This window comes from Trematosphaeria pertusa (assembly GCF_010094035.1).
Source record: "Trematosphaeria pertusa strain CBS 122368 unplaced genomic scaffold BU26scaffold_18, whole genome shotgun sequence".
NCBI lineage: Eukaryota > Fungi > Ascomycota > Dothideomycetes > Pleosporales > Trematosphaeriaceae > Trematosphaeria > Trematosphaeria pertusa.
In genome coordinates this window covers 388,619-415,568 of record NW_022987229.1, presented here as the reverse complement: position 1 = coordinate 415,568, position 26,950 = coordinate 388,619, and the positions used below count along the sequence as shown (strand labels likewise).

Here is a 26,950-nt window from a genome sequence, read left to right as displayed (position 1 = left end):
CGACCAAAAAAGAGCCATTTTTGCTAGACATAGATTGAAAGGAGCAACGGCAGAGCGAGCCGACTCCAGCAAACGCCGATATAGCACCGCCGCTTACCATTTTCGTGAAGATAGAGGGGAGGTATATAGGGTAGGGAAGGGATGAGGGGTTTAGATCTTGCCGTAGGCGTGGTCGACTTCCTTCTTGTACTTGTTCAGGATGCCTTTTCGGTTGAGCTTTTGGGCAGCGGTAGTCATTCCCTGTGTTGCTGTTAGCTTGAGTTCTCGAATGCATTGCCGGAGTAGAAGGGTCACTCACGTTTTGGGGCAGCCATTCCTCGTCAGCTAGAACGACACCGGCAATAATCTCAAAGCTTGCAAGGCCACCCTTGGTGCCAGCAGACTGCAACTGCTTCAATACAGCGTTGTTCAGCTTTTCGTCGTGTACAAGCTCCTCCAAGTGGTCACCCTTGACGCCATTCTCTTCCGCGAGCTTCTTGAGCGCTGGCTCAGCCGGAACAATGATCGCGATCGGCTTCATCTGGTCGGGCGCAGCGTACACGCAGATGTTCGCCACAATAGGAGCAGACCTGTAGATCGACTCAAGCTTCTCGAGTGCAATGTACTCGCCTGCAAGCGTCTTGACCAAGTTCTTCTTGCGGTCGATGATCTTGATCTGGCCCTTGGAGTCGAACTCGCCGACATCACCCGTCTTAAACCAGCCGTCATCGGTGAAGGCTTCTTTGGTCTCCTCTTCGAGGTCAAGATAGCCGGACGTGACGCCTCCTCCGCGGATCCAGATCTCACCCTGAGGTGGGTTGTTCGTGGAGAAGTAACCGGCATCCGCGAAGTCAACCAGCTTCATTTCGATGCACGCGGGCATCTCACCCAGAGCGGAATCAGTCCAAGCCATAGGATCCATAAGGGCGCCCATCGCAGTAGTCTCGGTCAAACCGTAACCACTGATCATGGGAGTGATGGCCAGAGAGATGAAGCGCTGCGTCTCCTTGGCGATGGGACCACCACCGTTCATGCAGATGCGCAGACGTCCACCGGTAGCATCCTTGACCTTGTTGAAGACGACAGTATCGAGGATGCCACTTCCGGGGAGCCCACTGCCGAGCAGGAAGCCCTTGGCAGCCATGGCACCCCAGAAGAGCTTGCTGGTGAGCGAACCGCCAGCCTCGACCTTGGAGACAATGCCCTTCTTGACGGTCTCCCATACCTGCGGAACGCCAACGAGAATCGTTGGCTTGAGCTCCCTGATATCGCCCTTGCAATTTCGCACCGAAGTATCAGAAAGCGTCCGGATAGTCCCATAGCCCATGGTGCCGCCCCAGTAGAGACAGGCGTTTTCGAACACAAACTCGAGGATATGCGCAGCAGGAAGGTAGGTAAGGAGCGAGTCGCCAGGTCCGAGATATTGGCCTACAATGACGTCGACACCGGCGACTGCACTATGTCAGCTGAGTCGAAGGCACTCGCTCATTTCAGAACTTACTGGCTGCAACCACATTGCTGTGCTTGATGAGGACACCCTTGGGCGTTCCCGTAGACCCGGATGTGTACATGATGCAGGCAAGGTCATCCGCCTTGGGGGGAATTGGGTCTGCCGGGTTGTCTCGACCGAGCTGCACCAGCTCGTCGAAGCTGATCACCTTCAAGTGGGGATGCGCGCTCGTGAGCGCATCGATATCCTTCTGCTTCTGTTCCTCCTTCGTGCTGTAGACGACTACCTGGACATCTTTGGCCTCTTTGAACGGGTTCACGAGCTTCGGGAGCAGATGCGGGTCTGTGAACAGGATCTTCGCTTTCGTCTGGTGCATGGAGTGCTTAAGGCCCTCCTCTCCGAGCGTGTCGTATGCGGTCACAATGGCCAGAGACTGCGACAGCGCACCTGGCAAAGGTGGTGTCAGCACGGAACGGCGGGCGTACGGAACAGACTGGGAAATACGTACCGTGAGCAGATGCCAGCCATTGCATGCTGGTGGACGCGAACAGATGGAGGCGGTCATGCGGCGCGAAGCCCAGCTTCTTGAGGCCCGAGCCGACGGTGAGACAGAGGTGCTCGAACTCGACGAAGCTCTTGAACTCGTATGGGCTCAGCTCGAAGTACTGCCACTTCTTGTCCACCTCCTGCTGCTTGCCGTCGATCATCTTCTTGATCTTCTTCGTCTCCTCGTGGATGTGCACCACCTTGCGCGAGCCGACACACTTCGCATTGCCAAACTTGGCCGACGAGTACCGCAGGATGTCGTAGAGGGTGTTGATGCCGTTGGCGGGCGTGAGCCTCAGGGTGCCCTTGGTCTTGACGTTCCGGCGCGGTATCGTCTCGCCCTCGACCTTCTGGTAGCCGGGCGCTTCGGCGCTGACGGGGCCGTGTATCGATGCCTTCGCCTGAGGCATGAGCTTCTTGAGGTCTTGCACCATGGTGGCGGCTGGGGAGCTGGTACTGGGGGAGGACAGGTAAATCGAAAGAGGGAGTCCGGAGAGCGCGAAGAGGAGCAGCAGCGAGAAATATGAAGCCGCCAGCGGAGTCCGATGCTGTGCGCAGGCGAGCAGGCAGGTTGGGAGGAGAGGGCTTGTATAGAGCTTGGGCCTCCGCTTGGCGCGGCGACGTGTGATGTTGAGAATGACGCAGCCACTCGACCGACGCTCAGCGAATCTGGGCCAGGCACGCTGGCTGGGGTCTGCCCGCTGCTCCACACACGCAGTCTGCTATTTCTACGCACATCCTTGCGCAGGCATCTGTCTCAGACCCAACACAAACCTCGACTGCCACCCCAAAGCCGAGCACCAGCTGAAGGCTCAGCGCCAGCCCGCCGGGATTCTACATCGCGGCCAAGCGAGCATACGACCCCCAAGAAAAGGCAGCCCTGGTCTCGACGCCCCCTCTCTCGGCTTTGTACAGCACAATCATCCTGAGCTCTACATTCCCGCCGCACGGGTCGTCGCTCACTCAAAGGCCGGGGTTGTGCGCAGCGCCACCATGGACCTCCACCACCTCTTGGGCGCTCCCGTGACAGACCCTGAAGAAGGTACTGACCAATCTACGCCTGCTCTTGTCCTCGGCACGGCGCATCCCTTTGTAGATGCGATTCGCCCAAGCTCCTGAACCGCAAACGCTCATCTAGTCATCTAGACGCCTTCGTGGTGTTCTCGCAAGCTATCCCGTCCCAGTCGCTAGGCTTCATTGACACCAAGGCACCGGCCGTCATCATCGCCGTCGGAGAAAGAGATCTTACTATCCACCAGTCCCGCGGATTACTCCACTCTGAGAGAAAGCAGGGGACGACGGGTGCAGGTCAGCACTGCCTCAGCCCGCTGCTTGGCTGTCTTGGGCTCGCTAATGTGAACTGCAGTTGTCTGGAAAGTCACACCGTTGTTCGCCGAATGGGTAACCTCACCAAACTTCCTCTTCCAAGCCGGCTATCTGGGTCCCGACTCTGTTGCCATCGAGCTTGGCGCTGGTGTCTCTGGCATCGTAGCGGTGACGCTGGGCCCCAAGATCAAGAAATACATCGCCACGGACCAGGACTACGTTATTCGACTGTTGAAGCAGAACATCACCGACAACTTGCCCCCAGGACCTGCTAATGCCAGCAAGAAGCAGAAGAATAAGCAGATACGGCCGCCTGGCACGCCTCTGCAAGGGCCGTCAAACATTGAGACGCTAGAATTAGACTGGGAACTCGACTCCCTTTCCTCGCTACCCTCCCTCTTACAGGACAACATGGGCACGGAAGACGCCCACGGGGTGGACCTGATCATTGCCTGCGACTGCATCTATAACGATGCGCTCATCGAACCGTTCAACACTACCTGCGCTCAGATATGTCGTCTCCGCTCAGAGAGCCAGGGTGGACGGCCTACTCTCTGTCTCATCGCCCAGCAGCTCCGTTCTTCGGAGGTGTTTGAGTCTTGGCTAACGAGCTTCCATCTCTTGTTCCACGTCTGGAAAGTTCCCGACAAACTTTTGTCGGAGCCATTAAGAGAGAACTCTGGATTCATTGTTCACGCCGGCTACTTGCGGTGACAAAGGGGCAGTGACTGGAATGTGCGGACTGATTCCCAAGATTGAGCAAGAAGGGTACTCTCTCTTCTATATTACATACGGCTAACCATTGTCTATATGTATATCCAGTTCTCCCGTTTACTGCGAATAGTAGTTCAGCGGATAGTCGAGCACCATGCATTGCTCCATTTCTCGAAACCCTTCATTCTTCGGTTCCACATCGAGTACTCTTAGCTTCGGATCTCCAGCTTCCACAGGTTTCCAGGCACTTGATTTCTCCACCGTGTCATGAGTATTGTCAAAACCTCTCGCACGCAGAAAGCCCAACCCAGGATTTGGATCCGCCGTCCTCCCAAACGCGGTCCAGCTGTCAACCATAAACTGAGAGAACGGGACGTCGTCCTTGTCGCGCGGAGGCCGACCTTGCCGGATAACATTGCCAAAGACGTAGTACAGCTCACCACTGTGGCATCTAAAGTAAGGTTGGCTGGGATCCCCGTACGGATGACCAGGAGTAACAGGCGCCTCGCAGGTCGGCGGATTGGGACTCCATTCGCTGATTTGGTATCCGCGGTCTATCTCATACGAATAGACTCTTGGGAAGGCGCTATTCTTGGCGGCTGAGTATGCGGTGGACTGTGTCAGACAGCGGAACTCGGCATCGGTTGCAACTCGAGCTGTCAGATTGAAGATGTCTAAGGTGGTGTTAGAGCCTTTGGGCACAGGAAACTGGTTGGAACCAAGGATATCAGCCGCATCGTAGCCCTGCTCGGTGAGAGCTTGAGAAGCGTTCAGACTTGTGGAGAAAGAGCTGAAAGGATCGCCATCGTCTCGCATAATACCGGTCATAACCACCACATCTTTCGCCGGAGCAGAGCCATCCAAGGGCAGTTCATCACTCGACAAATACGTGCCATCAACGACCGGATACCTGGCAGGTGTATTAGCGTCTATGCCCAAATATTCAGCGGCCTCTATAAACCGACCTTGCAATCGTGCCCGTCCACTGGCCATTCCGACCGCCCACGAGCGTAATGGGATCCTGCGCTCGGAGGCAAGCAAGCTGTACTGACTTATCCGCCTGTGCACAGCCCGTCTCAGTCAATATCGCTTTCGTCAAATCCGTGGCCTCCCCGATCGTCGAATAGTGCGAAAATGTGCTTGCGTAACCTGAACCTTGTGGACAGGATTGCATAATCGCCCTGGAGAATTTGCCTTTGGCCAGTGGCGACGCAAGCAGCGCCCTGACTGACGCAGCACCGGCACTTTGGCCAAAAACCGTTACTCTGCTCTTGTCTCCGCCAAAGTCCTCGATATGGTTTTGAACCCAGTCTAGGGCGGCTATCTGGTCTGACAGCCAGTAGTTTCCTCTCAGGGTAGTGTTGTCCAGGGCTAGGAATCCGAGCGTGGACAGACGGTAGTTGATTGTTACAACGACGACGTCACCTCTGGACGCCATGTTGCCGCCGTCAAACGTGGTATCAGATCCAGTACCCCCGGTGAAGCCTCCTCCATGGATCCAGAGCATCACGGCCTTCTTCTGCGCCGGCACTGTCTTGCCACTTGGGAGTTGGGGCGTCCAGATGTTCAACAACAAGCAGTCCTCGCTACAAGGTCCTAAATCGCCACCACAGCCTGCCTGCATACACATTGAGCCATACGATAAAGCGGACACGTTCGCGCTGCTGCTGGGCGGTTCGTACATGGAGTACCCGAACCTTGCGGGTTGGGATGCATAGTTCAGGCCCAGGAAGCGGAAGGAAAGCTTGTCGCGGTATCCTACGATTGTCGTGTTGCCTGTCGTTACCGACGTCTGCCATTTGGTATCCGTATCAACGTTTCCTACAGAGCTTAGCGGCGCGGACTGCGAGCACAGGGCTGGTAGCCGGGTGTCACAAGGCTCAGGAGCAGTTCGGCCGTCTGCGGTTATCGCGCTGCATCCCGAGGTGCTTCCGATCCCTATCCAGTATTTGGGGATTGCATCGGTCGTGTTCAGATAGTCTAGGTATCGAAAGAAGCCAAGGTCTTTGGTGTTGTTTCCCGGAATCCATAACGTTTCTCCTAGGGCGGCGCAGCTGTTTTGAGCTTTGGAGTGCGATTGACGAGCGCTTAGAACGATAGTGGCGGCTTGCGTGACACTAGCATTGCCTATAGGAAGAGATCAGGAAGGACGCTTTTGCTGTTTCCCCACCGACGTCCTACGAACCGGACAGATCGTTATTCGTAAGAATTGTCAAATCACTCCCTATTGATTGGGGACTGGGAACAGCTTGCACCGTCGCGGGGCTCAGAAGAAACGAGACAACAGTGGCCAAACCAACGAGGGCAGCCATTGCAATGCCGGCAGGACTTATAGAGTCAGAACCTGATTCTCCAACGAGAAGCAGCCTACGCCTTTTTACAGGAAAAAGATCAATATATTCCACCGTCGCGGAGTGCGGCGACATGTCCGTCTATTCGTGGGCTATATTGAGGCTCTAGTGTCTGCGCGGGTGCATAGATGAAGGGAATCTAGGGCCGCTGGCCGTGGAGCGCCCGTGGACGGAGAGTTGGGTCGAGGATCGTCGCCGGGAAGAGTGAAAGCTGGGTCTGGAGGCCCCCAGCGCGGTGCAATAATCAAAGCAGGTCCATGGCGCTGCTTGATGGAGTTTGATCGCACATGAGTTGTGCGCTGCGCGTGGAGCGGGTACTGCAGTGGTATAGCGCGCGGGCAACGCGAACGCTGCTCAGGACACGTCGCGGCTCGGCCGTCGCCGGCTGAAGCATTCTTGGGGGTTCCCAAGCTGTTGCATCGAGGGCCGGAGGGAAGGCCGCAGAGAATATATGCGGAGGGCGGGTTCCGCGAGGCAGCTGTCTGCGACCGGAAAGTCGCGGTGAAGACGCGCCGCTGCTGCTGCGGGGGATGACTTCATGGGCGGCGTTTCAGGGAAGGTGCGACCGGGGGTGGCAGCGCAGCAGTGCAGGCGCGGACACGTCGTCCACTCAGGCCAACGCCCTTTCCCGTCCCTCTGTTGCCTCCTTGCGCCGTCGTCGGCGGACGCGGCGCGCGATAAGACTTCGCACTGGAAATGAAGACGGCGGGCGCGTCGCGTCGAAAACTCGGAGAAGCGCAAAACTCGGCGCCGCAAGCGTGCGCGCCGCGAACCTGATCTGCTGGCTTGCTCCTGGAGGCATCTCACCGGCTAGGCCGCATCCGGCTCGTCGCTTTCTGCCCCGATGGCGCGCGCGCCGGCATTCCAAGTTATTGGCTGTGAGGGGCAACGGCCAAGGATCCGCTGCTGTTGCCATCGTCTCATCACACACTCAGCCCCGACCGAGTTCTTCTGCATCATTATATTCCTCTCACGACGCTGTCCATCGTCCTTCCTGGAGGACCTGATCCCGCACGATGCTGTCCTCACCGCATCTGCACAGCCCAGCTGTCGCCCTGTCGCCGCCCCCCAGGCCGGCCTTGATTTTATCTCGACTGACTGACAAACTCCCCTCCGCTCGCTAACGGTTCTGCCCTGCCCGGCCTGCTCTCTGCTGCCAAAGAAAAGCGGGCCCGTGCGCCGCTAACCCCATCTAGTGCAAGGCTCAAGGCCATTCGTTTCTCTCTCTGCGCTCTCCTCGTTCACTACCCACACACCCAGTGCCTCTCTGACTCCCGCCAGCGCGACGACGCTCCTCGCACTCTGCCCACCCGCTACCTGCTACCCGTGCAGCGCCTCGTCGCGCGCAGCCCTCCTCTTTGATTGCGCCGCGTCTCCTTTGTTGGGGTCCTCAGCCAGACGCCTCAAGAGCCGCCTCCTCCGCCCATTCCTCCTCTCCTCGCCCTCGCACTCAGCGCGTTGCATGGACACGGCCTGCCTCGACCTCAATATACCTTTCTCATGCTAGGCACTCGCTCCTCTCCGTTTCCTGCCGTCCATCTGCCCTTATCGACGCCTCCCTCCATTGCTGCCCATTCTGCACCCGGACACGCAGCCCTTTCTTTCTGGCCACCGGGCCCCAATAACCACCTAACCCCTTCTGCAAGCAGGTAGCTCGTCGATATCCGCCGTCGGATTCGTCTCGCGTCGCTGTCGACAGCCCTACTTTGGTCGTTTGCGCATCGGGCGTCATGCGATCCAAAGGACCGAAAGCCTGAGCACCCAAATATTCGAACACCGCTTTGTCTCTGTGCGCCGGCCGGATTATGACAGACGTCTCGTCGGTCAAGGCGCATGCTGATCCTCAGCCGGCTCCCGTCGCCTTCTACGGTGGCCCTCCACCCCCCGCTTTCACCAACGGCTCCCCTGCGCTAGACGGGACCATCGACGAGGAAGAGTCGTCGACCATCAAGTGCATATGTGGCTTCTCGGACGATGACGGAAACACTGTCTTGTGCGAGAAGTGCGATACGTGGCAGCACATCGTGTGTTACTACCAGTCTGCCCACCGTGTGCCAGATGTCCACGAGTGCACAGACTGCCTTCCTAGACCCATCGACGCCAAAGCTGCCACCGAGAAGCAGCGAGTACGTCGAGAGTTCTTCCACATTGACGAGCCCAAAATCCGGCCGAGAACCACAACCAAGAGCCACAAGAAGAGAGCAAAGGATCCTCTCGGATCGGTGCAGCCCAATGGCTGGGCCGTCCATTCGAACACTGACCTCCATTACAACTCCGAACGGAATAGCGGAAGCCCTCGGGAGCAACCACCGCCTGCCAAACGGCCGAAAACCAGCCATCGGACATCGGGTTCGATCAACATGATGAGCCAAGCACCTGCGCTCGCTCCTGGGTCGCGCAAACGAGGCGGTTCGATTATGTTTAATGGCCACAGCCCCGTCAAGTCCCCCGCTAACCCGGATGGCCCGATCGAAGAATTCTCGCTCGAATTCATGAATCTATATCGCCAGCAAGAGCCACGTTCCGCCGACACCAACTCATATACCGATCTTCGAGTCGCAAACGACATAGCACTATGGCTCAGCGACCGAGACGCTCTCGCCGAGGCCACAGGAGGCAAGACACCAGCCGATGTCTTCATGAGCATTGGGACTACAATCGAAGACATGGAGGCTTCCCATGCGCCAGTCATCACCAAACAGACAGATGAAGACCCCAGCATAACAGCACACGGACTTCATCCACAATGGCATCTCCTCACGGTCGAGACGTTCGTCGCTTCAAGCGGTTTCATTGGCGAGCTCAAAGGTCGCATCGGCAGAAAACAAGACTACTTCTCAGATCCCCTGAACCGGTGGGAGTTACTACGACATCCGGAACCATTCGTTTTCTTCCCTCCCCATCTCCCCATCTATATCGACACACGGCAAGAGGGGACGATACTTCGCTACACCAGGAGGAGCTGCAAGCCAAACATGGCGATGAAAATCCTAACCCAGGGCCCCGAGGGCGGTTATCACTTCTGCTTCCTTGCAATGCGCGACATCGCACCAGGCGAGGAGCTCACTGTAGGTTGGGACATTGACTCTGCTGTGCGGCTCCAGCTACAAAAGGTCGTCACAAACGGTGACATCCAGAAGGAAGGCTTCAAGAAGATCCAGCCATGGGTGACGTGCGTGCTCGCCAACTTTGGCGGATGCGCTTGTGACAATTCAGACGGTTATGAATGTCTTCTTGAGCGCGCTCGTCGCAGTACCAGCAGTTACGCAGAACCAGTACAGCCTCCCAAGACGATGAAAGGCAGGAAGACCAAGAAAGGTCAAGTTTCCCCACTCAGCACGGGCCTTGCCACAAATAGCCGCGCCGGCAGCGAAGCCTACCATCGCGACGCGCATGACGACGACAACAACATGGACACCAGGTCTACTTCTGGTTCGCGCAAGTCAACCAGCCGCGATATAACGCCGGCAACTCATTTTTCGTTAGATGGCGGGAACGGCAAGATGTCAGAGCGCGAAAGGCGAAAGTTGCAGCAGCAAGAACGGCTGTTCGAGCAACTGGAGTACGATGAACAACACAAGGGAAGACGGGGGAAGAGGAACAGTGCTGGGTCAACACTTAACACGCCTAGCCTCTCATCCTCCGTAAGACGCTCTTCACGACCCTCACTTTTTGAAGCTAATCCAGATCTGCAGAAACAACTCGGACATCCAGAACCGTCGCCTTCCGCTCGAAACCCTCGGGAACATGCCAATGGAGTGGCTCGTAAGACTTCAGGCAGCTCGACAAGGACCAATGGGCGTGCTACGCAGAAGCCAAAGCCCATTTACGTGGATAGCTCCACCCAGACTGAGGATGACAGGCCTAGCGCAGACCCTCCTACGCCGGCCAAGGCGAGGATAATCAGGCCGCCCTTGTCGTTCAAGCGCAGGCTCCTCCAGCAAGCTCAGGAAGACAAAATGCAAAGGGAACGCATTCGGTCAGCATCAGTCAAACTGGAAGCCAAGTCGCCGGCTCTCAAGGATGTTACTTCGGGCAAGCCCTCGCCAGTGGCCTCATCCGCTCCCCTCGAGGAACCTACCGCTATGGACATCTCTATCGAGCCTTTCGTGGAGCCTAAACCCAAGGAACCTGCTCCCGCAGCACCCGTTGATGTGGAGATGAAGGACGCTGAGGAGACAACCATTCCAAAGCTGACATCTCTAAAGATCGAAGAAATGCCAGATGCATCAAATCCAGAGCCTTCGTCCGAAACTTCGCATCCTCCAATACCACCGGGTCCTACGCCGTGGGATTCAAATACCACGACGCAGGCGACATCGACTGCCGTCTCCGCACCAACCCAGCCACCTCAAAGACCTGCTGATATGCGCCTCGAGATGCCGGTCAAACCAGATCTGGCAGCTTCTATATCTTCCGCTAATTCCGTTGTTACTCCGGGGTCCGTCTCAAGCATCCTAACCGGTAGTGCAATCGCACAATCGCCGATGAGTGCCGCACCTGCTGCGTCACCGTTCTCTCCCGCCGTTGCCAACGCAGTCACACCGGGTCCCGCGCGAAAGAAACTCAGCTTAAGCGATTACACAAGCCGAAGGGCGAAGCTAGCACAACAATCCTCTAACACCAGTACTACTACGCCCTCACTCGTGCATTCGCAATCAACGAGCTCGCCGACGATGATGAATTCGAGCTTACCTAACAATAGATCGCCATCGAGCAAGAGCGCTGAGCCGCCGTTAGCACCGGTAACAGAGGAACCAAAACCCACCGCACCCACAACCTCATCCTCCACTTCCACTTCGACATGAGCGTTAAATCCCCGCTCCTTCGATGCACGTTTTCTTTGTTCGACACGGCAGGGCGCTCAGCGGGGCACTGAGCGCCGTTAGCTTCGGATTATGCCCTTTTCAGGCCTTCGATATGTATATTATATAATGCCGCCTATGGACCTTCTTTTCTTCTTTCCTTTTACGACTTCTGAGCGTTTTGTTCGCGCTATGATTCCGGGTGGAAATTTTTTCCTGGCTTGGTTTGGAAGTCAAGAGGAGGCGTCCACGTTTGTGGGATTTTACCTCGGTGATGGCGGGCGTTCGTTGGGAAGGAGGCGTTTGGGGACCGATATGCTGGCTCTGGACCGGCCGCTCTTTAGCGTTGGTATTCTATGACGGATGATGGAAAAGGCTAGCGAATTGTGGGTCTTTTAGCAGTACCCTAGGTTGGGTTCTGAGTTCAACCTTCGTATAGTGGATAGGTTTTCGGTGAGAGATGCCCAAATAAAAAGGGCAAAGAGTTGACTTCATGATTGTGTGTTTGAGCACCTGTGCAATGCAATGTGCAGGCTGATGTACTTCAGTGGGTAATGACTGCTTCATTCGGACGTGGCTTGCGCGACTGACTGGCTTCACGTGACCGTAAAGTTATTACTACCAACACGGTTTTGTACTTGCAACGCCGGTATGTAAAGCATATTATATGCATCTAAATGTAGCAAGATGACGGCTTCAGGAACTCGACCCTTATTCCAGTCCCTAGGTGCAGATACAAGTAGATGAAAAGAACTGACTAGTAAGTAACATATTCAAATAAATCCTCCATTAGTTTGTTTGGGTATCTGCATATACATACATACATTCATTCATTACTCGACACTAACGAAAAGAGCAAAGACAAGCCAGATGAGACCGTTTGGGTAAAATAAAGTGGCTTAGAAAAACCTAGCGGGCGGCGGTACGCTGGTGTCGTCCATTTCCACGGGTGCCTGCCCCTGGTTTACATGATATTGCGGCGTTGGCCTGCCGGTCCCGGCCGCAGTCTCGAAGTATCCCGGCGCGTGTGCTCCTACTCCTAGTTCGCCGTTCGAAGACCTGTTGTATACTTGCATTAGCGCATTCTGTGCATTCTGTCCAGACACTGGAGTAGGAAAAAAAGAAATAGGGAATGGAGAGGAACGGAAAAAGAAGAGAAAACATACCGATTCAGCCGCTGCAAATCCATCATCTGCCTCCCATACGGGCCGACAGGAATAAGGTTCGGATCCACGGGACTCGTCATATCGCTCGTATGCGGCGCCGTATACTTATAGCTATCCTGGCCCTCGTGCGTGCGCGTGTAGTAGCCTGTCGTCGGGCTGATGTCGAAGGTGCCGCCGACGCTGCGGTGGCTGGCTGCGCGGCTGACGCGGTTGCTGTTGTTGTTGCTGCTGTGGGAGGAGAAGTCGGAGGGCGGGGCGTGGTGGTGGTTAGGAGCTGGGCATGGGGATGCGTAACCCGGTGTTGGCGTGGCTGAGGGCGTGCCGAAGTACGCGGGTGGTATACCGGGGTTTTGGGAGAGCGGGGTTTGCGAGTATGCCGGCAAGGAGTGAGAGGGGTGAGGATGGGCAGAGCCGAAGAAGGTAGGCGAGCGGGGAGACGTGTGGCGGATGGTGGAGTCTTTGCGCTGCATCTCCTCGTTCAGTCCCTTGAAGCGGCCCCAGAACCAGAATAACAGCGCGGCCAGCACGACGACCCCGACACAGGCTATTGCGATGCCCGCGATTGCGCCGGCAGAGAGCTTGCCGGAGCGCGGGGGTCGGACGTGGGCTGTGGGAATCGAGGTGGAGCTGGGGAGGTTGCTGGGCAAGGGGGATTCAGCGGGGAAGGGTTCACCGGGATTGAGCTGGAAGGCGGAGTCTTGGGCGAGTTGGCGTTGATAGGCGAGAGAGGTGGTGGCGTTGGGGTTGATGACGCCGACCATGCCGTATGTGATACACGACCCTGGAGCACTACAGTAGAAGAAGACGGGAGAGGTGTCGTTGATTTCGATGGACCATTTTGGGGGCTGGGGGCATATTAGCATCCATTTGTTATTATTATGAGAGAGGGGCGTGTAAAGAGGGAAGAAGGAAATGAGTACTTACTTCATCCAAGACCGCATCGACGGGCTGGAACCCCGAGAAGAAGCCTTGCTTCCCTTCGCCCGTCATCTCATATGGAATACATGGGAATTCGTACTCCGCGCGGACGACACTGTGGTTTTGCGGGTAGAAATTGAATTCTACCGTCTGTCCATTGATCAGCAACACTTCCCTAAATCGAACCGAGCCTTACACAAGAATCAAGAGCTATGAAGGAGACCGAAGCAGTGAGGTGGAAGACAAGTAATGATGATGGAAACTTACATCGCCGACGACAGCCTGTACAACTTCAGGCCTGAACTTGTGATCTCCATTGCCAACCGAAACGGTGTGTGTCTGCGGAGGCACCGAGCTTGTTTTGCTTGCTGGAGAGGTGCTTGTTGAGCTCGGATTAGTCGTTGTTGAGAATGGCGATGTCAGACTCTTTGCTGCGTCCGCTGACACCGACGTTGAAGGATTCGGCGTGTCCCGGGCAAGGGTAGAAGCAGCTAACTGAAAGGAACACAGGAGGGATAGGACGGTTATCCAAGAGCTACTCATTCTACAACGACGGAGCATCCTGCCTGACTGTGTTCGTATCCTGCTCGTTGGATAGAAATGATATGGAAGGACCGTGGAGTCGATACCTCAAATCAGTAGAACGAGGTGAGAGCCAGGAACCATCAATCAACCTGAAACACCAAAGGCCTAAGACTTATCTCGCCAGTGGCGATGAGGCGCAAGGAACAAGGTATCGGATGCATTGGGGCACATCCGGGAACCCGAACAAGACACTGCTCTCCTACACCCCGCGGTAATGGTGTAAATCCTCGCCCCTTATTCGCCGCATGATCCGGCAGGCTCCACCTCCTAACATCGGGCATAAAGGGATCTGAAAGAACATGGGTGAGGTATGCGAGAAAGGCGATCATGATCGCGCAGAACAAAGCGCCAGACAAAGCCCCTCAACTTGCCACAACCGCGTACAATCATCGGCTGATGAAACCCATGCCGATTAGGAAGTTGGTGCTAGGGTACGTTGGGCTTGAACGTGGAGGGGAGATGAGGAAGAATGCCAGAAAATTGGGACGGTGTTAGAGTAGATTGGAAGTGTGCTCAGCCGGACCCCACGAATGATCAAGAACAGGAGGACCACACTGCACGATTAGCGAGATCCCCGCCAACCAAATTACAAGACCGTCCGCGTGGTTGTAAGCGCTCCTAAGTCGGTCATACTTTCGTCCTCGCATCTGTATGCAGTATCTGGATTATTTTCCAAAGCTTGCGGTCTGACTCGATTGCATGCTGTTGCCGAAGACAACACCATGTGAAAGCGACGCAAGAAAAGGAAGCAGATTATGAACGTGAAGCAGGATATAAATGAAAGTTTGTTTTTGGGCATTTTGAGTTGCTATCTGGAGAGGAGGATTTTTTTTTTTGGGTAAAGAAACTCGTTGAGACTACCATACCTTCGTAATCGTGAAATCGTGTCCAAACATTCCATGACATCAATGCCTCGCTCATATATTATCCTGATCACGTCGAATGTCGTCGAAATCGAGGAATTACTTTGCACATAGCCTTCTCGTCGCGAGTATATTTTCCGGCTCAGCGCCAACAATATCGATGCAAGGGGATAATGCGCGCTGATCGCCGTAGGAGATGATACTGCAGAAGAGATTACGCTCGAGCTGGCGGATGGCAGAGAGTAGCGAGGTTGTACAGCTGCTGCCGGCTTTGAGCCTGCTTCTTCAGCTAAGGCCAGGGTCACCGAAGCCGTATGGATCGTTGCTCGATGAGCTACCAGAGCCTGATGCATAGCCAGAGGGCGCAGCTGATACCTCTCCTGGCTTGGGGTCCCAAATTGGAAAGCCCTCCGGCGGCTGGCTCTCGCCAATCGGTTTGCCGCGAGAGTAGTCCGCAAGGCTTCCGTTGATTCCGACGAGAGCCCATGCGAAGACCGCAACATCGCGAATGCTCTGCATGAAAGCATTCTGGAACGCCGCAGGAGGTCTTGCCTGCGCCATAGCTGGATGCTGGGCACCAAGCGGATAGGGAGGTTGGTGTGGAAGGGGCGGGAAGAAGACAGGCTGGGGTGCCCAAGGGGCAGCAAAGATACCGTGATGTTGGGCAGGCTGGGTGGCCGAGACTGCCGTTGGGATCATAGGGCGGGCGCGACGTAGGCAGACGACGAGCCCGTCTGATGTGCAAGAGACGACAGCTTCTAGCTCGATGGGCTCATCGCGAGCCTCGGAGTATGGTGAGCCCGCTGGCAAGGAAGACGTGGATGAGCGAGCCGCAGATCCTTGGTTCGATGGATGGGCGCTGTTGCCAGATTGGGCACGTGAGCCTGAAGGACCCTCCTCGCCGCTGACCTCCCTGCTGTTGGAAGGGTGCGATCGGCTGTTGGAAGACTCTTCACCTGAAGTCAAAGGTGCGCCGACGTCCGCTCCGGCATCAGACTCGTCCGTGATGTCAGTCATGATATCGTCCTCACTCTCAGACGTAGCCGCTTCAGGTGGATCGTCCTGACGCGGGTCACGGAAGAAGAAGCGCAAATAAGCGATGGAATCATTGCCTTTGGCGGATTCAAGACATCGGACGGCATCATCCAGGCAGTTGTGCTCGATGCAGAAATAGAAGCTACGGCCTATCATGGCTTCGCTCGGGATACCGATGATCTGCTCGATTCCGCTGGTTGCATACATGACGGTCAAGGTCCGGGTGAAGCGGTTGAGGAAGAGAGCAGCTCGTGGCTCGTGAGTCTGATCGTCGGGTCCGAGGGTGAACTTGCTGGATAAGTGTGACAGCATGTGATAACGGGGATCCTTGGGGGACGAAGCGAACAGCTTGCGGATGATGGGAGCGTCTACCGCACGCTCTGGAATGACGTTAGCTTTCTGTGCGTGAGAAAGGAGGCATGTTCGCTTACTCTGACTATTCATTCCTTGTCGGTAGATGGAGGTGCAGCACACCATGACATCGTAGACGACGGAGAAGCAGCATTCGCACCCAATCCACGCACCCTGTCGATTCTTGATGCGACAGTAGGCCAGAACGGAGGCCTTGTCGAGCCTCACGCCGCGGCTGTGGAGCTGCTTCGCAACCGGGACTTCTTCCGGGTGAAAGAAGTCCCAGCATGATCGATTGACAACCTCGTCCGGAGTGTGGCCGAGAACGTCAACGATAGAGTCGGAAGAGTAGAGGATATGAGCATCCTCGCTAAGGTCTACTTCTGTGAGCTACCGTTCGTGTGTCTGGGGCGCCCAATTAGCTTACCGTGAATAGTGATGAAAGTGGTGTCCATGGCTGCTGCGGTGGGTGAGTGGCGATTGGCAGATGGCGCCGTCTCCGATACTGGTCCGAAATGTCGAATCTAATAATTCGCTCTGGACCGGCGGCGGAGACAAAGAAGACGTGGATAGCACTGGCTTGAGGGACGGCGGGCGGTAGAAGTAGGCAGCCTAGGTTCCACGAGGGGACGTTGGACGCACGGCAGTCAAGGTCCGGATAAGGTTGAGGCGCACAGTGACACTGGAGCCGGTGGCGAAAGTCACAGGGCGCCGGAGCGGATGAGGGGAGTGACGGGTGAAGAGGCAGGAAGCGAGGGGATAGACGAGACGCAGTTGCGTCAGAATGAGCCTGCCGCCGTGAGAGGCTGGGTGTTCAGGATCAATGGAGAAGTTATATGGGGAAGGGGACGGGTCGAGCCTTCCCAGTCTGGCTAGCTTGAGGGCAGCCATAAACGGCGCGCGGATGCAGGAAGGAGGTGGAGGCACAGGGTCAGAGCCTACCCAGGTAGAGGGGACGCTGAGGGGGAGTGTTGCGGAACGAGGGCGCCACGGCGTCCGTGAGCAGGTTCAAGACCCTGCGCAGGTCGGAAGAAAGGGCAATGTAGCGCAAGAGCGACCCGCGTGCTAGGGCGGCGTCTGCGGCAGCAGGCTAGCTAGCGAAGATGAAGGCTCTGGAAGCGCGTGGGGTAGCCTTGGAGGGCTGCTGCGAGGAGCTGCCAATTGCTAGGCACAGCGGGATCGACATGGAGGAAACGCCTAGCGGTAGTGATGAAATTTGCCTGCGGTGAATGAATGAGTGAACGGCCCGCGATGGCCGCGACGGCAGCAGGGAAATGGGAATCGGCAGGCTATATCGGGCCATGGTGGAGCGGATGCTCTGCTGCCATCGGCCCCGGAGGACACAGTCCAGGCGCTGGAGGCGGAAGAACGGCGGGCGGACGGTGTGTGTGTGTGAGGTGCGTATGGCAGGCCGAGTCGTTCTTTCCTAATTCGATCCGGCCAATCACGGAGAGGCACTCTACCGGATTCTCATGATGCACTGCAGCCGCTCACCGTTGTTGACGCTCCGTTGTTTTTTCCTGCTGCAGCCCTCAGCCCTCATCCATACCAGCACGGCAAGCGCCGTTGCACGCTGGCGGCGCTGCTGAGCCCGGCCTCGTCGCACACGGCGTTGCAGGATACGAAGACTACCGAGCAGACGCTGAGGGCAGCCGAGCTGTCACCGTGCCTGCCGGTTCGTCATTTTGCGCTGCGCAAGCGGCGTCATTGGGCGAAGCGGAAGGCTTCCCGGTGCAGATCCCAGCCAGCGACAAAAGAACCCCTCGCTGCTTACTCCCCAGAGCTCGCAGAAACTGCCAGTTTGTCCCGGGCAATTACTGAGAGATGGAATTTGATAACTCTCATGTCTCACAGTTTCACTGCCCCGCCGTGTATCTACCATCGACGATTGTGGTCGGCGCTAGCGCACACCGTGCCAAGACAGCAATCGCCTTGAACCTCCCGCCTCCAACACCCTCGCCGCCCTCAATTGGACACAGCATTCCGTGGGAAGTCTTGCGGCAAGGGATGACCTGAACAGACACATTTGTGGGCGTGGAGGCCGCGCTGATAACTATTTGCTCCTGCACCGTACCTCTCGTAATTGCACTCACCTGCCCCGCTAACCACCAATTGCATTCCGTCCATCCTCCCCATTGGCAGACCCTCCACCCACGACACGGGGACCCGGCTCCACAGCATCCATACCGACCTTTCCACCCTGCATGAGCTGACGGTTCCAAGCACGTCCGCCAGACAATGCACCCTCACAGCGAGCTACCCTCGCTTCGAGCCACTGTCCGACTTGAAGTATACTCATCACGCTTGCAAGCCGCCACCGTATCATCTCACTGACTTGTCACCTCAGGGCAAAAATATCATCAATCAAAGTATGTGAGAGCAGTCCCTAGGCAACGCTCACGCAGCTGACGCCTTCTAGCGCAGTGGTACGATGTCAAGTTCTATCCTTACACAGCGCCCGGCGTGGACCCCATATTCGCTGCCACAGGAGGACGCTTTGTGTGTGCCACCTCGTATTCGCGAGAGACTCGATGCTGATTGGCTCCAGACTATCATCTGTCGATGCGTGCTCGAGAGCAACAACTCCGTCGAGGTTCTGCGGCTCTTTAAGGATGAGCAGGTGGAGAACCCGGATGGAGAGGTACGTCACGCAACAGAGCCACGCTTTCCTGAGAGGAAGCTCCTACGGTCCAGCTTGCTGACCGTATGTGCTAGCCTTTCTGCTTCAATAGTCTAGAGTGGTCGCAAGCCGAAAATGGAGATCCCCTTGTTTGCGTCAGCGGGAATATGTCCCAGATCAAGGTTCTGAATGTCATAACAGGGGAACTGGTGACAGTAAGTGCTCTGGAACAGCTAGGGGTTCCCTCACTGATCGGAACAGACGCTCATAGGCCATGGTTCCGTATGTAACATGATAGCATGGTGATATCCCTCTGGCCTGACAACCGCAAAGCATATAAACGATCTCGCAATGTCACGTATCAACCCCTCCATTTTGGCCTCTGCCTCCATTGATCACAGTGTCCGGATTTGGAGTCTCAACCCTGCCCACAAGAAGCAGCCAACCGCAGCAATATGCTTCGGACAAGGCCACAAGGACCAGGTGCTCACCCTTGTCAGTACCCACCATTTCATATCGAGCCTAAGATCTGACCTGATGTAGGCCTATCATCGCAAGGGCCGATATGTACTATCAGGAGGGATGGACACAAGAGTAAACTTGGTTAGTCAGGCACTACTCCAATGCTAACACACTGACGGCTGTAGTGGATGGTGCCAGATAATCTGGAAGAGCGTATGGGGACCGACAAGCCCGCGATGATCCACTATCCGCACTTCTCCACCACTGAGATCCATACCGACTTCGTAGATTGGTAAGACATCTCCTTCTTTGCAGACTTCCCAAACGTGCTGATGCACCTTCAGTGTCCACTTTTTCGGAGACGTCATCATATCCCACGCAGCGCGCGAATACATAATTCTCATGTGGCGCATTGACGGCTTCAACTCAGACCGCGACCCCCCAGGCCCAGCACCAATCCCTCCCTCCCAAGCCGTGAACAGCCACTCCAAAGTCTCTGTGCCCACGTCCTCCATATCCGGAACGCGCTCAGCCTGGGGCGGTCGCTTCCAGCGCCTCCTCCAGTTCGACCTCCCCGATCACAATCAGTTCTACATCCGCTTCAACATCTTCCACGCAATCGGCGCCCACCCCATTCTCGTCGCCGGAAACGAAAACAGCAAGCTTTTCTTCTGGGATTTGCAGCGCCTCGAAGACGCGGGCATCGGCGACGACCCCTCCGTCTCCGCCTCCTCTTCCGCCGTACAGTCAACGAGCTCAGGTCACATAGGCGTAGCGACCACGAAGCTCGGGCGTGGCGGGAAGGCAGCGAAAGCAGCGAAAGCAGCGAACGCAGCGAAAATAACAAAAATTCCGAAAATTCCGAACCGGGGCATCGGCGACCCTTTTCGCTCCGTTGAACCGCACAAGGAGATCACAATTCAGGGGTATACTTTCGTGTTCCGCCAGATGGCTTGGAGTCCCGATGGGCAGTGGTGCGTTGCAACGGGGGATGTGAGTTTGATCCACATATTGCATCGGTGGGAAGATGGGGTTCCGCCGCCGGAGGTGGGCGCTGGTATGTACTGGGCCCGCCGAAAAGTCCTTGAGTCTTGTGCTGACTCGTGACTAGGGGACGGGAGCGTGATGGAGAGGGTTGTCAACCCGTCGCTGGAGACGGCATAGAATGAATTTGGAGATGAGAAGCGCGTATGGCTGGGGAATTGAAATATTGGTACTTTGAATGCCCGAGCGGCACCGTGGCAGTTATTTCTTGAATGCGCTCTATCATCACGGTGGCCAATCTGGGTGCTTCTGTGAAGGGCGTTGTAGGCCCCTAGCATGAAAACTCGAACTAACTCTACGTCCGTAGAAGCTACGCTGACGCCGACGTCGACATTACGCGCTCTTGTAGCCTTATACTCTACTCTTCCTACAATCATGCCTCCTATATTCTGTTCGCTTTTACACTTGGAATCTTTTCAACCCTGCGCCTATGCTTCCTGTGACGAGTACATTGTCGTAACGCGGCGCACAGAAAACAGCGGCCAACTGTGTACCAGGCATACGGAGGTGCTTCGAGCGAGTGTTGAAGATATGTACTACCGTTGGCATAAGGGGATGTATGAACCCGGGGGGCTTACGCCGCTGTCGGAAGAAGAGATCGCCGCTTTGGAAAAGGAGGCTAGATCACGAGGGGAGAGGCGAAGACGGAGGAATGCGACAGCGCGAGTGATTGGTTAAATCGAGGAGGAGGTGGGGATATGGTATGTTGAACGCTAGTCGGTATGCGGAACGGAAGAAGGGAATGAAATGGAATTAGACCAGTGCCTACTTGTTGGTTTGAGGGTTCAAGGGGACATGATGAACCTAACAAAAAGAAAGAAATGAAAAAAAGGAAAGGTTTTGTTAAAAGTCGTTGATCGAAGTGCAAGGCATCACTGCAGACAGCAGAACGAAAAGTCGTAGTCGTCCTCGTCATCGTCTTCAAGCTCGTCCATCCACTGTGCGTGTCTGTCAGTGAGATCGTCCATATCTGCGTCTTCGGCCGCAAGATCATCCCTCATGTCAACGTCTACTAGGAAGTCAGCATCAAAGCACGCTGGGTTTTGAGCTTGTGAGAATGCCTGCATATGAGACAGGAATGATGTGCCAGTCGACGAATTCGAGGCTATGTATGGCTGCTCTGAGTCTTGGGCAAGCTGCGGCACATCGAACATGTCGGCCTCGGCATAAGCCATTGATGGCAACGTAGTGGTCTGGTCAAACCCATGGCGCATGGGGCATCGGTCGTCATGGTTCTGTTGACAGATGCTGAAGCACTGGTAGTCCAAGGTTCCCGAGATGTATTCGATCATGGATCCATAGTCCGGACCGAGATCATTTCCGAAGTTCTCCAAAGGCGCGTAAGCAGGATCAAAACCCATAGCTTCGTACCAATCATGCTGCCAGTCGTCCATGGGCTCCAAGGGAGCAGCATCTATTGAATCAAGAGGGTCTTCCTCGGACGGTTGCCATGCTGGCGGCTCCACTGTAACGGGCTTGAACAGTACTGTCCGACAGTACGGGCACGTGTTACTCTCTAGACTCCAGCTCAGGATGCAATCGACGCCGAAGATATGTCCACACGGCAGTCGCTTCGGCGTTTCGACATCTCGATCATTCGATTGCCAGCCATCGAAGCTGTACGGCCGGAAGCAGATGTAGCAGTCTCGGTCATCTCTCAGGCTACAAGCGCTCACGGTGGCCAGGCCGCCATTGTTGAGGAAAGAATTTCGAGATGTGAAGCATGCCATATTGCCAGCTGAGGATTGTGTGGGTTGGTTTTCTGGGTTCGTCGGCGCGCGTTTCAAGAAACGGGAGGTTATGTATAAGCACGGCATTGTGCGCCGCGACGTCCAGATTGTGCGGACGGGGGTTGGATCGTTGTTCAGCGTGACAGCATTATTATGATTCGTACACAATACAATGAACTCACCGCTGGTAGCATTGTGTTGAAGGAATAGGTGAAGCGCTGGAGGGTTGGAAATCGAATGATGCCAAAGGGTCCAACGTATTTCGCTCGCTCTTCTCCGGGCTTCTCGCGGAGCGTTCGATGTAGCCGGTGTACGCGATGTGGCGTTCGCTGGAGTGCTGGAGTGCTGAATGAAAGTGGATACCGTGGAGATGCAGGTACTCATCGGTGCAGTTGACGGTCTAGCACCCGAGCCGAAAATAAAGTTGGTATCTGAGCGGCTCCGAGGACGGTTCTAGCCTCGTGCGAATCCGGAGAGCGGTAGCGAGGCAGGTGGGCATGCGCCACGCCGCGTAGGCTCGTCCGTGGCTATCAGTGTAAACAAAGTTACGAGAGAACATCCAGCGCTGTGACGAGCGTCTCGCGTATCCTGCTATAAGTCATGCCGAATGGACTCCAGCATCGGGCTTTCACAAGGCAAGGGGAGTAAGTCATGTTTCCCCGGTTGTGCTTCCAAAGATATCTGATTACAATCTTGCGTTGCAGTTTCTGACCGGTTGGCTGTAGCAACCGATACTGTAGAACGGCACACGAGCGGAGCCGTAGATGGAAGACGATCCTCAGGTGACATTCGAGGTAGTGAGGGCATTGAGCGGGCGCCACCACGGCACGTGGGCAGCGTTGCTGGTTCAGAAACCGGCCGATTTTGGAAATTATGGTGCCAGGACGGGGGTCAGAGATTCCCAATAGACTGGACACGGAAGCGGTCGGGCGACGCGGCGACGCCGATCTCCCTGTTACGCGTCGTCAATCTACCCATTTCTGGTAATAGGTGTACCTGATTACGGCAAGCAAGACGTAACCCACGTGGTCCCAGCATCTGAGGCTTCTGTTTCTGAGACCCAGAATACTCGACTCTCAGCCTCTCGTGAGGCGCCGCTGGGAGGCAGTAGCTTGACCAAGCCACTGCATTGGCGAGTGGATAAGTCCACGGTTATCGTTGAGCTCTGGGAAATGAAGAAGGAAAGGCCGGCATTGCAGCGGCGTTGAATAGGGGCTAGCCTCATCACGTGGGAGGAAGCTAGACCCTTTCTGATTCCATCGAAAACATCCCGGGGCCAGTTCGCAGCCACAACACTTGTCCACCAGCAACATGCCCATGATTCGCGCCACCATCTTCTCAGGATGCCGTCGCTCCATGATCCGAAGCAGGGGTCGGAACACGATAAGCTTTCCATCGCGCTGCTCTCCCGTCGCTATTTTTGTATCCGAAGCCTGCGTCTGCAACCACATCCGTCCTAGACACTCGCGCCGGACACGTCGCCGTAGCAAGACTTCCTAGCCGACATTGCACAAGAAATATTCATGTTTGCGGCGGCTTCAGTCTCAGCTTTCCACAGCTCTAGATCCTTCTCCCTTACTCCACCATCACCAACCACAACGAGGCAGCACGCAAGCCTCAAGCGCCAGCTTCACGGGCGATGCCGAGTCGAAGCCTTCCGGTGTCGCAAGTAGCTTTCTTCGCCAAGTCATGAGACAGCATGGCTGCTAGTCGACTGACTGCACGATCTATTGAAGCCGGGGATGGTATTAGTTGACGGAGCTGAACGATGCGGATGCGGACAACAACAACCGCCTCATCGCATCTGGACCTTTTCAGGGTAGGATATAAGATAAGGCGACTTCTTCCGTCTTGTTGTCCTTCTCATCCCGCAAGCACACCCACCAGCACAAGCACCACACTCCCTCCTTCATCATCTGTCACTCGTTGTCTGTTATCAACATGCGTTCCACACTCATTGCCGCATCCGCTCTGTGCGGGCTCGCCGCTGCCGCTCCCAGGCCCCAAGAGATCAACGTTGCCGCTGCCGAAGAGCTCCCACTTCCGACGGTTCTCGGCGCCCCTCTAGCTGCCACTAACACTCCTGCGGTGACTTATGACCCTACTGCGGCAGCTTCTTCAGCAGCAGCAGCCGTGTCTACGGCCCCAGCAGATCCTAGCAGCAGGCGACGGGCGATGAAGAAGAGAGATGCGTGCCAGCAGCAGCCCGGAGGGTAAGTCTTTCCCACCAGAGGAGAAAATGCGAAGCTAACCGAACCCCAGCTTCGGACCAGTTCCAGGAGACGGCTCGGTGGAGGCATATCTTGCGGAAGACAGCATCCTCGCTTCGGCCGCTCAAGGGGCTTCTACCCCCAGCGGATACATCAATGCCTTCACCGACCTGCAGGGCAGCACACAGCAGATTGGCTACCTCACCTACAAGACCATCGACAGCGGCGACTACGATGTGAAATCCTGCGCCGATTTCTGCGACAGCGAGAAATACTGTCTCGGTTTCAACATTTATTACGAGCGTGATCCGTCTGTCGAGCCAGCTGATAGCTGCGCGAACCCTGACCCGATCACCAATGTCAAATGCGCTCTCTACGGCTACCCTGTTGCGTCTGGCTCCGCCACGAACTATGGACAGTGGCGCAATGATTTCCATGTAGTGATTGCAGGCAGCAACGGTAAGTGCCGTCTAAGCCTCTTCCGCGAGTGGCTTCTCTACATTCTTAGCCAAGAGTACGCCGCTAACAACGCTCAGGGTACTACAAGCTCCCTACCACAGAGCCCACACTACCCAGCTTCAACGCTCCTGAGGCTCTCACCGCCGCTATCGACGCGCTCAATGAGGCAAACAGCTACAACGGCATGCACATGTCGAACGACGGCCCCTTCGACCCCGCCGTCTGCGCCGCTTATTGCCTGGCTCAAACTGAGTTTGATCACGAGCACCTGGTTGACGAGAACGGCAATTACAGGCCCTGCAACTTCTTCAATGCGTACATTCTTACCAAGAACGATGTCCCGCAGGGCACTTACTGCAGCTTCTACACCCAGCCTTGGGATGCTAGCTACGCTGTCAATACGGGCTACTCCTCCGGCGCCGATACGTACAAAGTTGAGGCAAGCTTCTCATACACGCTTACTACGCAAGATGATGGAACCGTTGCGCAGGGCGACTCGCAGTGAGGGGTGCCCAGGTGGTGAAGTTGTGGATGTGAGCTGTGGTGTGTGGTGTACCTGGAAACACGAGTATTTCTTAATGTCTACTGTACTAATGCATATACATACCTATGCATGGAACCACATGCATTTTCGCCCTTCTGTCTAAATTCTCTAACTGTTCACTCTATCTCCCACAACCACACACCACCTCCACCCTTGTATCTGAGTGCAACTGCGGCCACGGCAACATCACACCACCTGCACACGCCAACACATGAGCACAAACAGAACGTCTTCGACACCAAAACTCATCACTACTAGTTCCAGAGTAGATCTAGACTAATGTCCGTCTCTTATCCTCCCTTACGCCTTTTGTCCATCTCGGACGGAATGCCATCCTTTCCATCGCCTTGTTGGAGCACAGACCATCAATGCGCCGCTCGGAACTGCAGATTTGTAGCGAAAAGGAAACAGAAACATGCAGGCGACGTGCTATGCTACGTGCACTTGGGCAAGGTACGGCTTGCGGCGCAGACGTTGGCTTTAAAGAGTTGGCTGTGGCATCTTATTTGGAGGAAAGGCGGGGATCACAAGGCATTGACGGAGATGGGTGGTGGCATATGATAATGAAGACGAGTGAGGAAAGCGCGAGTATCCCGGCGAAGTTCGAATGAGGTGGGATCTGTCGAGGTAGAAGAGAATGGAAGAGTGATGAAAGGACCAGCCGCTTCTGGCTAGCACGCTCTCAAGGAAACACCCCATAAATCATTCACACGTACGCTCTATTCTGTTGACTTTCACCAACAGCCCCCTTCGCACAATATACAGAACTGCAGCCACAAAACGCTAATCTCCACGCCGCAGCCAAGAAGCTGTGAAGCCCTTCCAACGAACGAACTTTCACCGCAATTTTAAATTGCACGTTCAATGGTCTGCACCAATTTTGTTCCAGAAGTCCACTGTTCTCAGACGCACTTTTACTGTCACCCTGACGTAGGATTTCCACATTATTTCCCCTGCGTCAGTGCGCTTGGGCAACCGCACCTTCCGCCGCCCAACATCAAACTCAACAACAATCAAAATCACCTGCCCCCACTGAACGCCAGGCACATGCGCATATACAGAGCATGGCGACTTCTCCAAAACAAGCACCCGCTAAGTCACCAGTTGCGAAGCTCGCGCGCGCCCTCACGCCCCGCTCCCCAATGCTTTGCTCAGCCGAAGGATGCAAGTCGAAGGCGAGGCCGAGGAAGACCAGTTATGGCGGGGTGTTGTGCTTTAAGCATCAATGCCAGTTGGAGACTGTGGCAAGGGAGATATGTAAGGATTGGCAGGTGGAACAATACGGGGGTTTTGGGAAGGATGAGGAGGAGAAAGGTGGGACTGGGAAGAAGTGATGGGTGAGCTAGCAGCTAGGGGAAAGCTAAGTATTTGGAGAAAAGACGATTTCTGGCATTGGAATGGGAGGAATGGGATCGGTACAGGAGCTCGGTGAGTCCTCTGGTTCTTAGCCAGGGGCGAGGGCATACCACTGAATGCTCCACTAGGTGTCCGCAATTATCGATACCTCAGGCAAAGCACCTCAATCAGTATCGGGCTCTGGCTACCGGCGGAGCGCCTAGACTGCGACACTTAATAGCTTTGGTGGATAAGTGCTCCCGAAATTCTATGCCTCAGTCGACTAAGCGCTCAAGAACGAATACCATCACCGTGCACCCAGGACTTATGATGAGTTCTTGAATGAATAGTATGATTGCATCAGCATTTTCAGAAATGTCTAGACGTTTCGGAGCATATTTTCTAATTGTGGTCAGTTTCGTTAACCATTATCTTGAACTAAGGCATTAGATGGGGA

General features: G+C 55.5%; 10 protein-coding genes across 10 annotated transcripts; 5 read left to right on the top strand and 5 right to left on the bottom strand.

The window, feature by feature from the left end:
• Positions 1–150: 150 nt before the first annotated feature.
• BU26DRAFT_437999 (acetyl-CoA synthetase-like protein) lies at positions 151–2,409 on the bottom strand (the record flags this gene model as incomplete). Its single annotated transcript, XM_033824266.1, has 4 exons — positions 151–240; positions 299–1,431; positions 1,481–1,876; positions 1,938–2,409. The coding sequence occupies 4 exons, from the start codon at positions 2,407–2,409 to the stop codon at positions 151–153; spliced, it is 2,091 nt and encodes a 696-aa protein (XP_033677994.1).
• A 693-nt stretch (positions 2,410–3,102) lies between these two features.
• Positions 3,103–4,015, top strand: BU26DRAFT_437522 (uncharacterized protein; the record flags this gene model as incomplete). The annotated part of the gene is made up of 2 exons (XM_033824239.1): positions 3,103–3,283; positions 3,342–4,015. Coding segments are annotated over 2 exons (855 nt in total), but the record flags the coding sequence as incomplete, so codon positions are not given.
• A 117-nt stretch (positions 4,016–4,132) lies between these two features.
• Positions 4,133–6,327, bottom strand: BU26DRAFT_438071 (cholinesterase; the record flags this gene model as incomplete). Its single annotated transcript, XM_033824271.1, has 3 exons — positions 4,133–4,944; positions 5,015–6,142; positions 6,201–6,327. The coding sequence occupies 3 exons, from the start codon at positions 6,325–6,327 to the stop codon at positions 4,133–4,135; spliced, it is 2,067 nt and encodes a 688-aa protein (XP_033677992.1).
• A 569-nt stretch (positions 6,328–6,896) lies between these two features.
• BU26DRAFT_510199 (uncharacterized protein) lies at positions 6,897–7,373 on the top strand (the record flags this gene model as incomplete). Its single annotated transcript, XM_033827209.1, has 1 exon — positions 6,897–7,373. The coding sequence occupies one exon, from the start codon at positions 6,897–6,899 to the stop codon at positions 7,371–7,373; it is 477 nt and encodes a 158-aa protein (XP_033677991.1).
• A 399-nt stretch (positions 7,374–7,772) lies between these two features.
• Positions 7,773–11,350, top strand: BU26DRAFT_123729 (uncharacterized protein). The gene is made up of 3 exons (XM_033819552.1): positions 7,773–9,798; positions 9,853–10,010; positions 10,062–11,350. Exons 1-3 carry the CDS (start codon positions 8,172–8,174, stop codon positions 11,172–11,174), a joined length of 2,898 nt encoding a protein of 965 aa, XP_033677990.1. The 5' UTR covers positions 7,773–8,171; the 3' UTR covers positions 11,175–11,350.
• A 720-nt stretch (positions 11,351–12,070) lies between these two features.
• BU26DRAFT_581972 (uncharacterized protein) lies at positions 12,071–13,798 on the bottom strand (the record flags this gene model as incomplete). Its single annotated transcript, XM_033834515.1, has 4 exons — positions 12,071–12,230; positions 12,338–13,182; positions 13,262–13,405; positions 13,523–13,798. The coding sequence occupies 4 exons, from the start codon at positions 13,796–13,798 to the stop codon at positions 12,071–12,073; spliced, it is 1,425 nt and encodes a 474-aa protein (XP_033677989.1).
• A 1,076-nt stretch (positions 13,799–14,874) lies between these two features.
• Positions 14,875–16,728, bottom strand: BU26DRAFT_123678 (uncharacterized protein). The gene is made up of 3 exons (XM_033819551.1): positions 16,517–16,728; positions 16,170–16,466; positions 14,875–16,118 (listed from the first exon to the last, which is right to left on the bottom strand). The coding sequence occupies exons 1-3, from the start codon at positions 16,542–16,544 to the stop codon at positions 14,989–14,991; spliced, it is 1,455 nt and encodes a 484-aa protein (XP_033677988.1). The 5' UTR covers positions 16,545–16,728; the 3' UTR covers positions 14,875–14,988.
• Positions 16,729–17,859: 1,131 nt separating this feature from the next.
• Positions 17,860–20,610, top strand: BU26DRAFT_555124 (WD40 repeat-like protein). Its single transcript, XM_033832307.1, has 11 exons — positions 17,860–18,378; positions 18,437–18,458; positions 18,509–18,588; positions 18,638–18,730; positions 18,805–18,924; positions 18,971–18,991; positions 19,043–19,204; positions 19,253–19,312; positions 19,357–19,463; positions 19,516–20,228; positions 20,283–20,610. Exons 1-11 carry the CDS (start codon positions 18,328–18,330, stop codon positions 20,333–20,335), a joined length of 1,482 nt encoding a protein of 493 aa, XP_033677987.1. The 5' UTR covers positions 17,860–18,327; the 3' UTR covers positions 20,336–20,610.
• A 477-nt stretch (positions 20,611–21,087) lies between these two features.
• On the bottom strand, positions 21,088–21,945 carry BU26DRAFT_609695 (uncharacterized protein; the record flags this gene model as incomplete). Its single annotated transcript, XM_033835941.1, has 1 exon — positions 21,088–21,945. One exon carries the CDS (start codon positions 21,943–21,945, stop codon positions 21,088–21,090), a length of 858 nt encoding a protein of 285 aa, XP_033677986.1.
• Positions 21,946–23,646: 1,701 nt separating this feature from the next.
• Positions 23,647–25,278, top strand: BU26DRAFT_123634 (uncharacterized protein). The gene is made up of 3 exons (XM_033819550.1): positions 23,647–24,158; positions 24,208–24,614; positions 24,692–25,278. Exons 1-3 carry the CDS (start codon positions 23,887–23,889, stop codon positions 25,117–25,119), a joined length of 1,107 nt encoding a protein of 368 aa, XP_033677985.1. The 5' UTR covers positions 23,647–23,886; the 3' UTR covers positions 25,120–25,278.
• The last annotated feature ends 1,672 nt before the right edge of the window (positions 25,279–26,950 follow it).

Excerpts from the sequence above, each read along its gene's own strand:
- BU26DRAFT_123729 (XM_033819552.1), top strand. The coding sequence starts at position 8,172 with ATGACAGACGTCTCGTCGGTCAAGGCGCATGCTGATCCTCAGCCGGCT. Across the intron at positions 9,799-9,852 it reads GGACACCAGGTCTACTTCTG|ATGGCGGGAACGGCAAGATG; the intron begins GTTCGCGCAAGT and ends ATTTTTCGTTAG. Across the intron at positions 10,011-10,061 it reads CGCCTAGCCTCTCATCCTCC|AAACAACTCGGACATCCAGA; the intron begins GTAAGACGCTCT and ends CCAGATCTGCAG.
- BU26DRAFT_123678 (XM_033819551.1), bottom strand. The coding sequence starts at position 16,544 with ATGGACACCACTTTCATCACTATTCACG. Across the intron at positions 16,467-16,516 it reads CACTTTCATCACTATTCACG|ACCTTAGCGAGGATGCTCAT; the intron begins GTAAGCTAATTG and ends TCACAGAAGTAG. Across the intron at positions 16,119-16,169 it reads ACAAGGAATGAATAGTCAGA|AGCGTGCGGTAGACGCTCCC; the intron begins GTAAGCGAACAT and ends ACGTCATTCCAG.
- BU26DRAFT_555124 (XM_033832307.1), top strand. The coding sequence starts at position 18,328 with ATGCACCCTCACAGCGAGCTACCCTCGCTTCGAGCCACTGTCCGACTT. Across the intron at positions 18,379-18,436 it reads GAGCCACTGTCCGACTTGAA|GGCAAAAATATCATCAATCA; the intron begins GTATACTCATCA and ends TTGTCACCTCAG. Across the intron at positions 19,464-19,515 it reads CATACCGACTTCGTAGATTG|TGTCCACTTTTTCGGAGACG; the intron begins GTAAGACATCTC and ends ATGCACCTTCAG.
- BU26DRAFT_123634 (XM_033819550.1), top strand. The coding sequence starts at position 23,887 with ATGCGTTCCACACTCATTGCCGCATCCGCTCTGTGCGGGCTCGCCGCT. Across the intron at positions 24,159-24,207 it reads TGCCAGCAGCAGCCCGGAGG|CTTCGGACCAGTTCCAGGAG; the intron begins GTAAGTCTTTCC and ends ACCGAACCCCAG. Across the intron at positions 24,615-24,691 it reads AGTGATTGCAGGCAGCAACG|GGTACTACAAGCTCCCTACC; the intron begins GTAAGTGCCGTC and ends AACAACGCTCAG.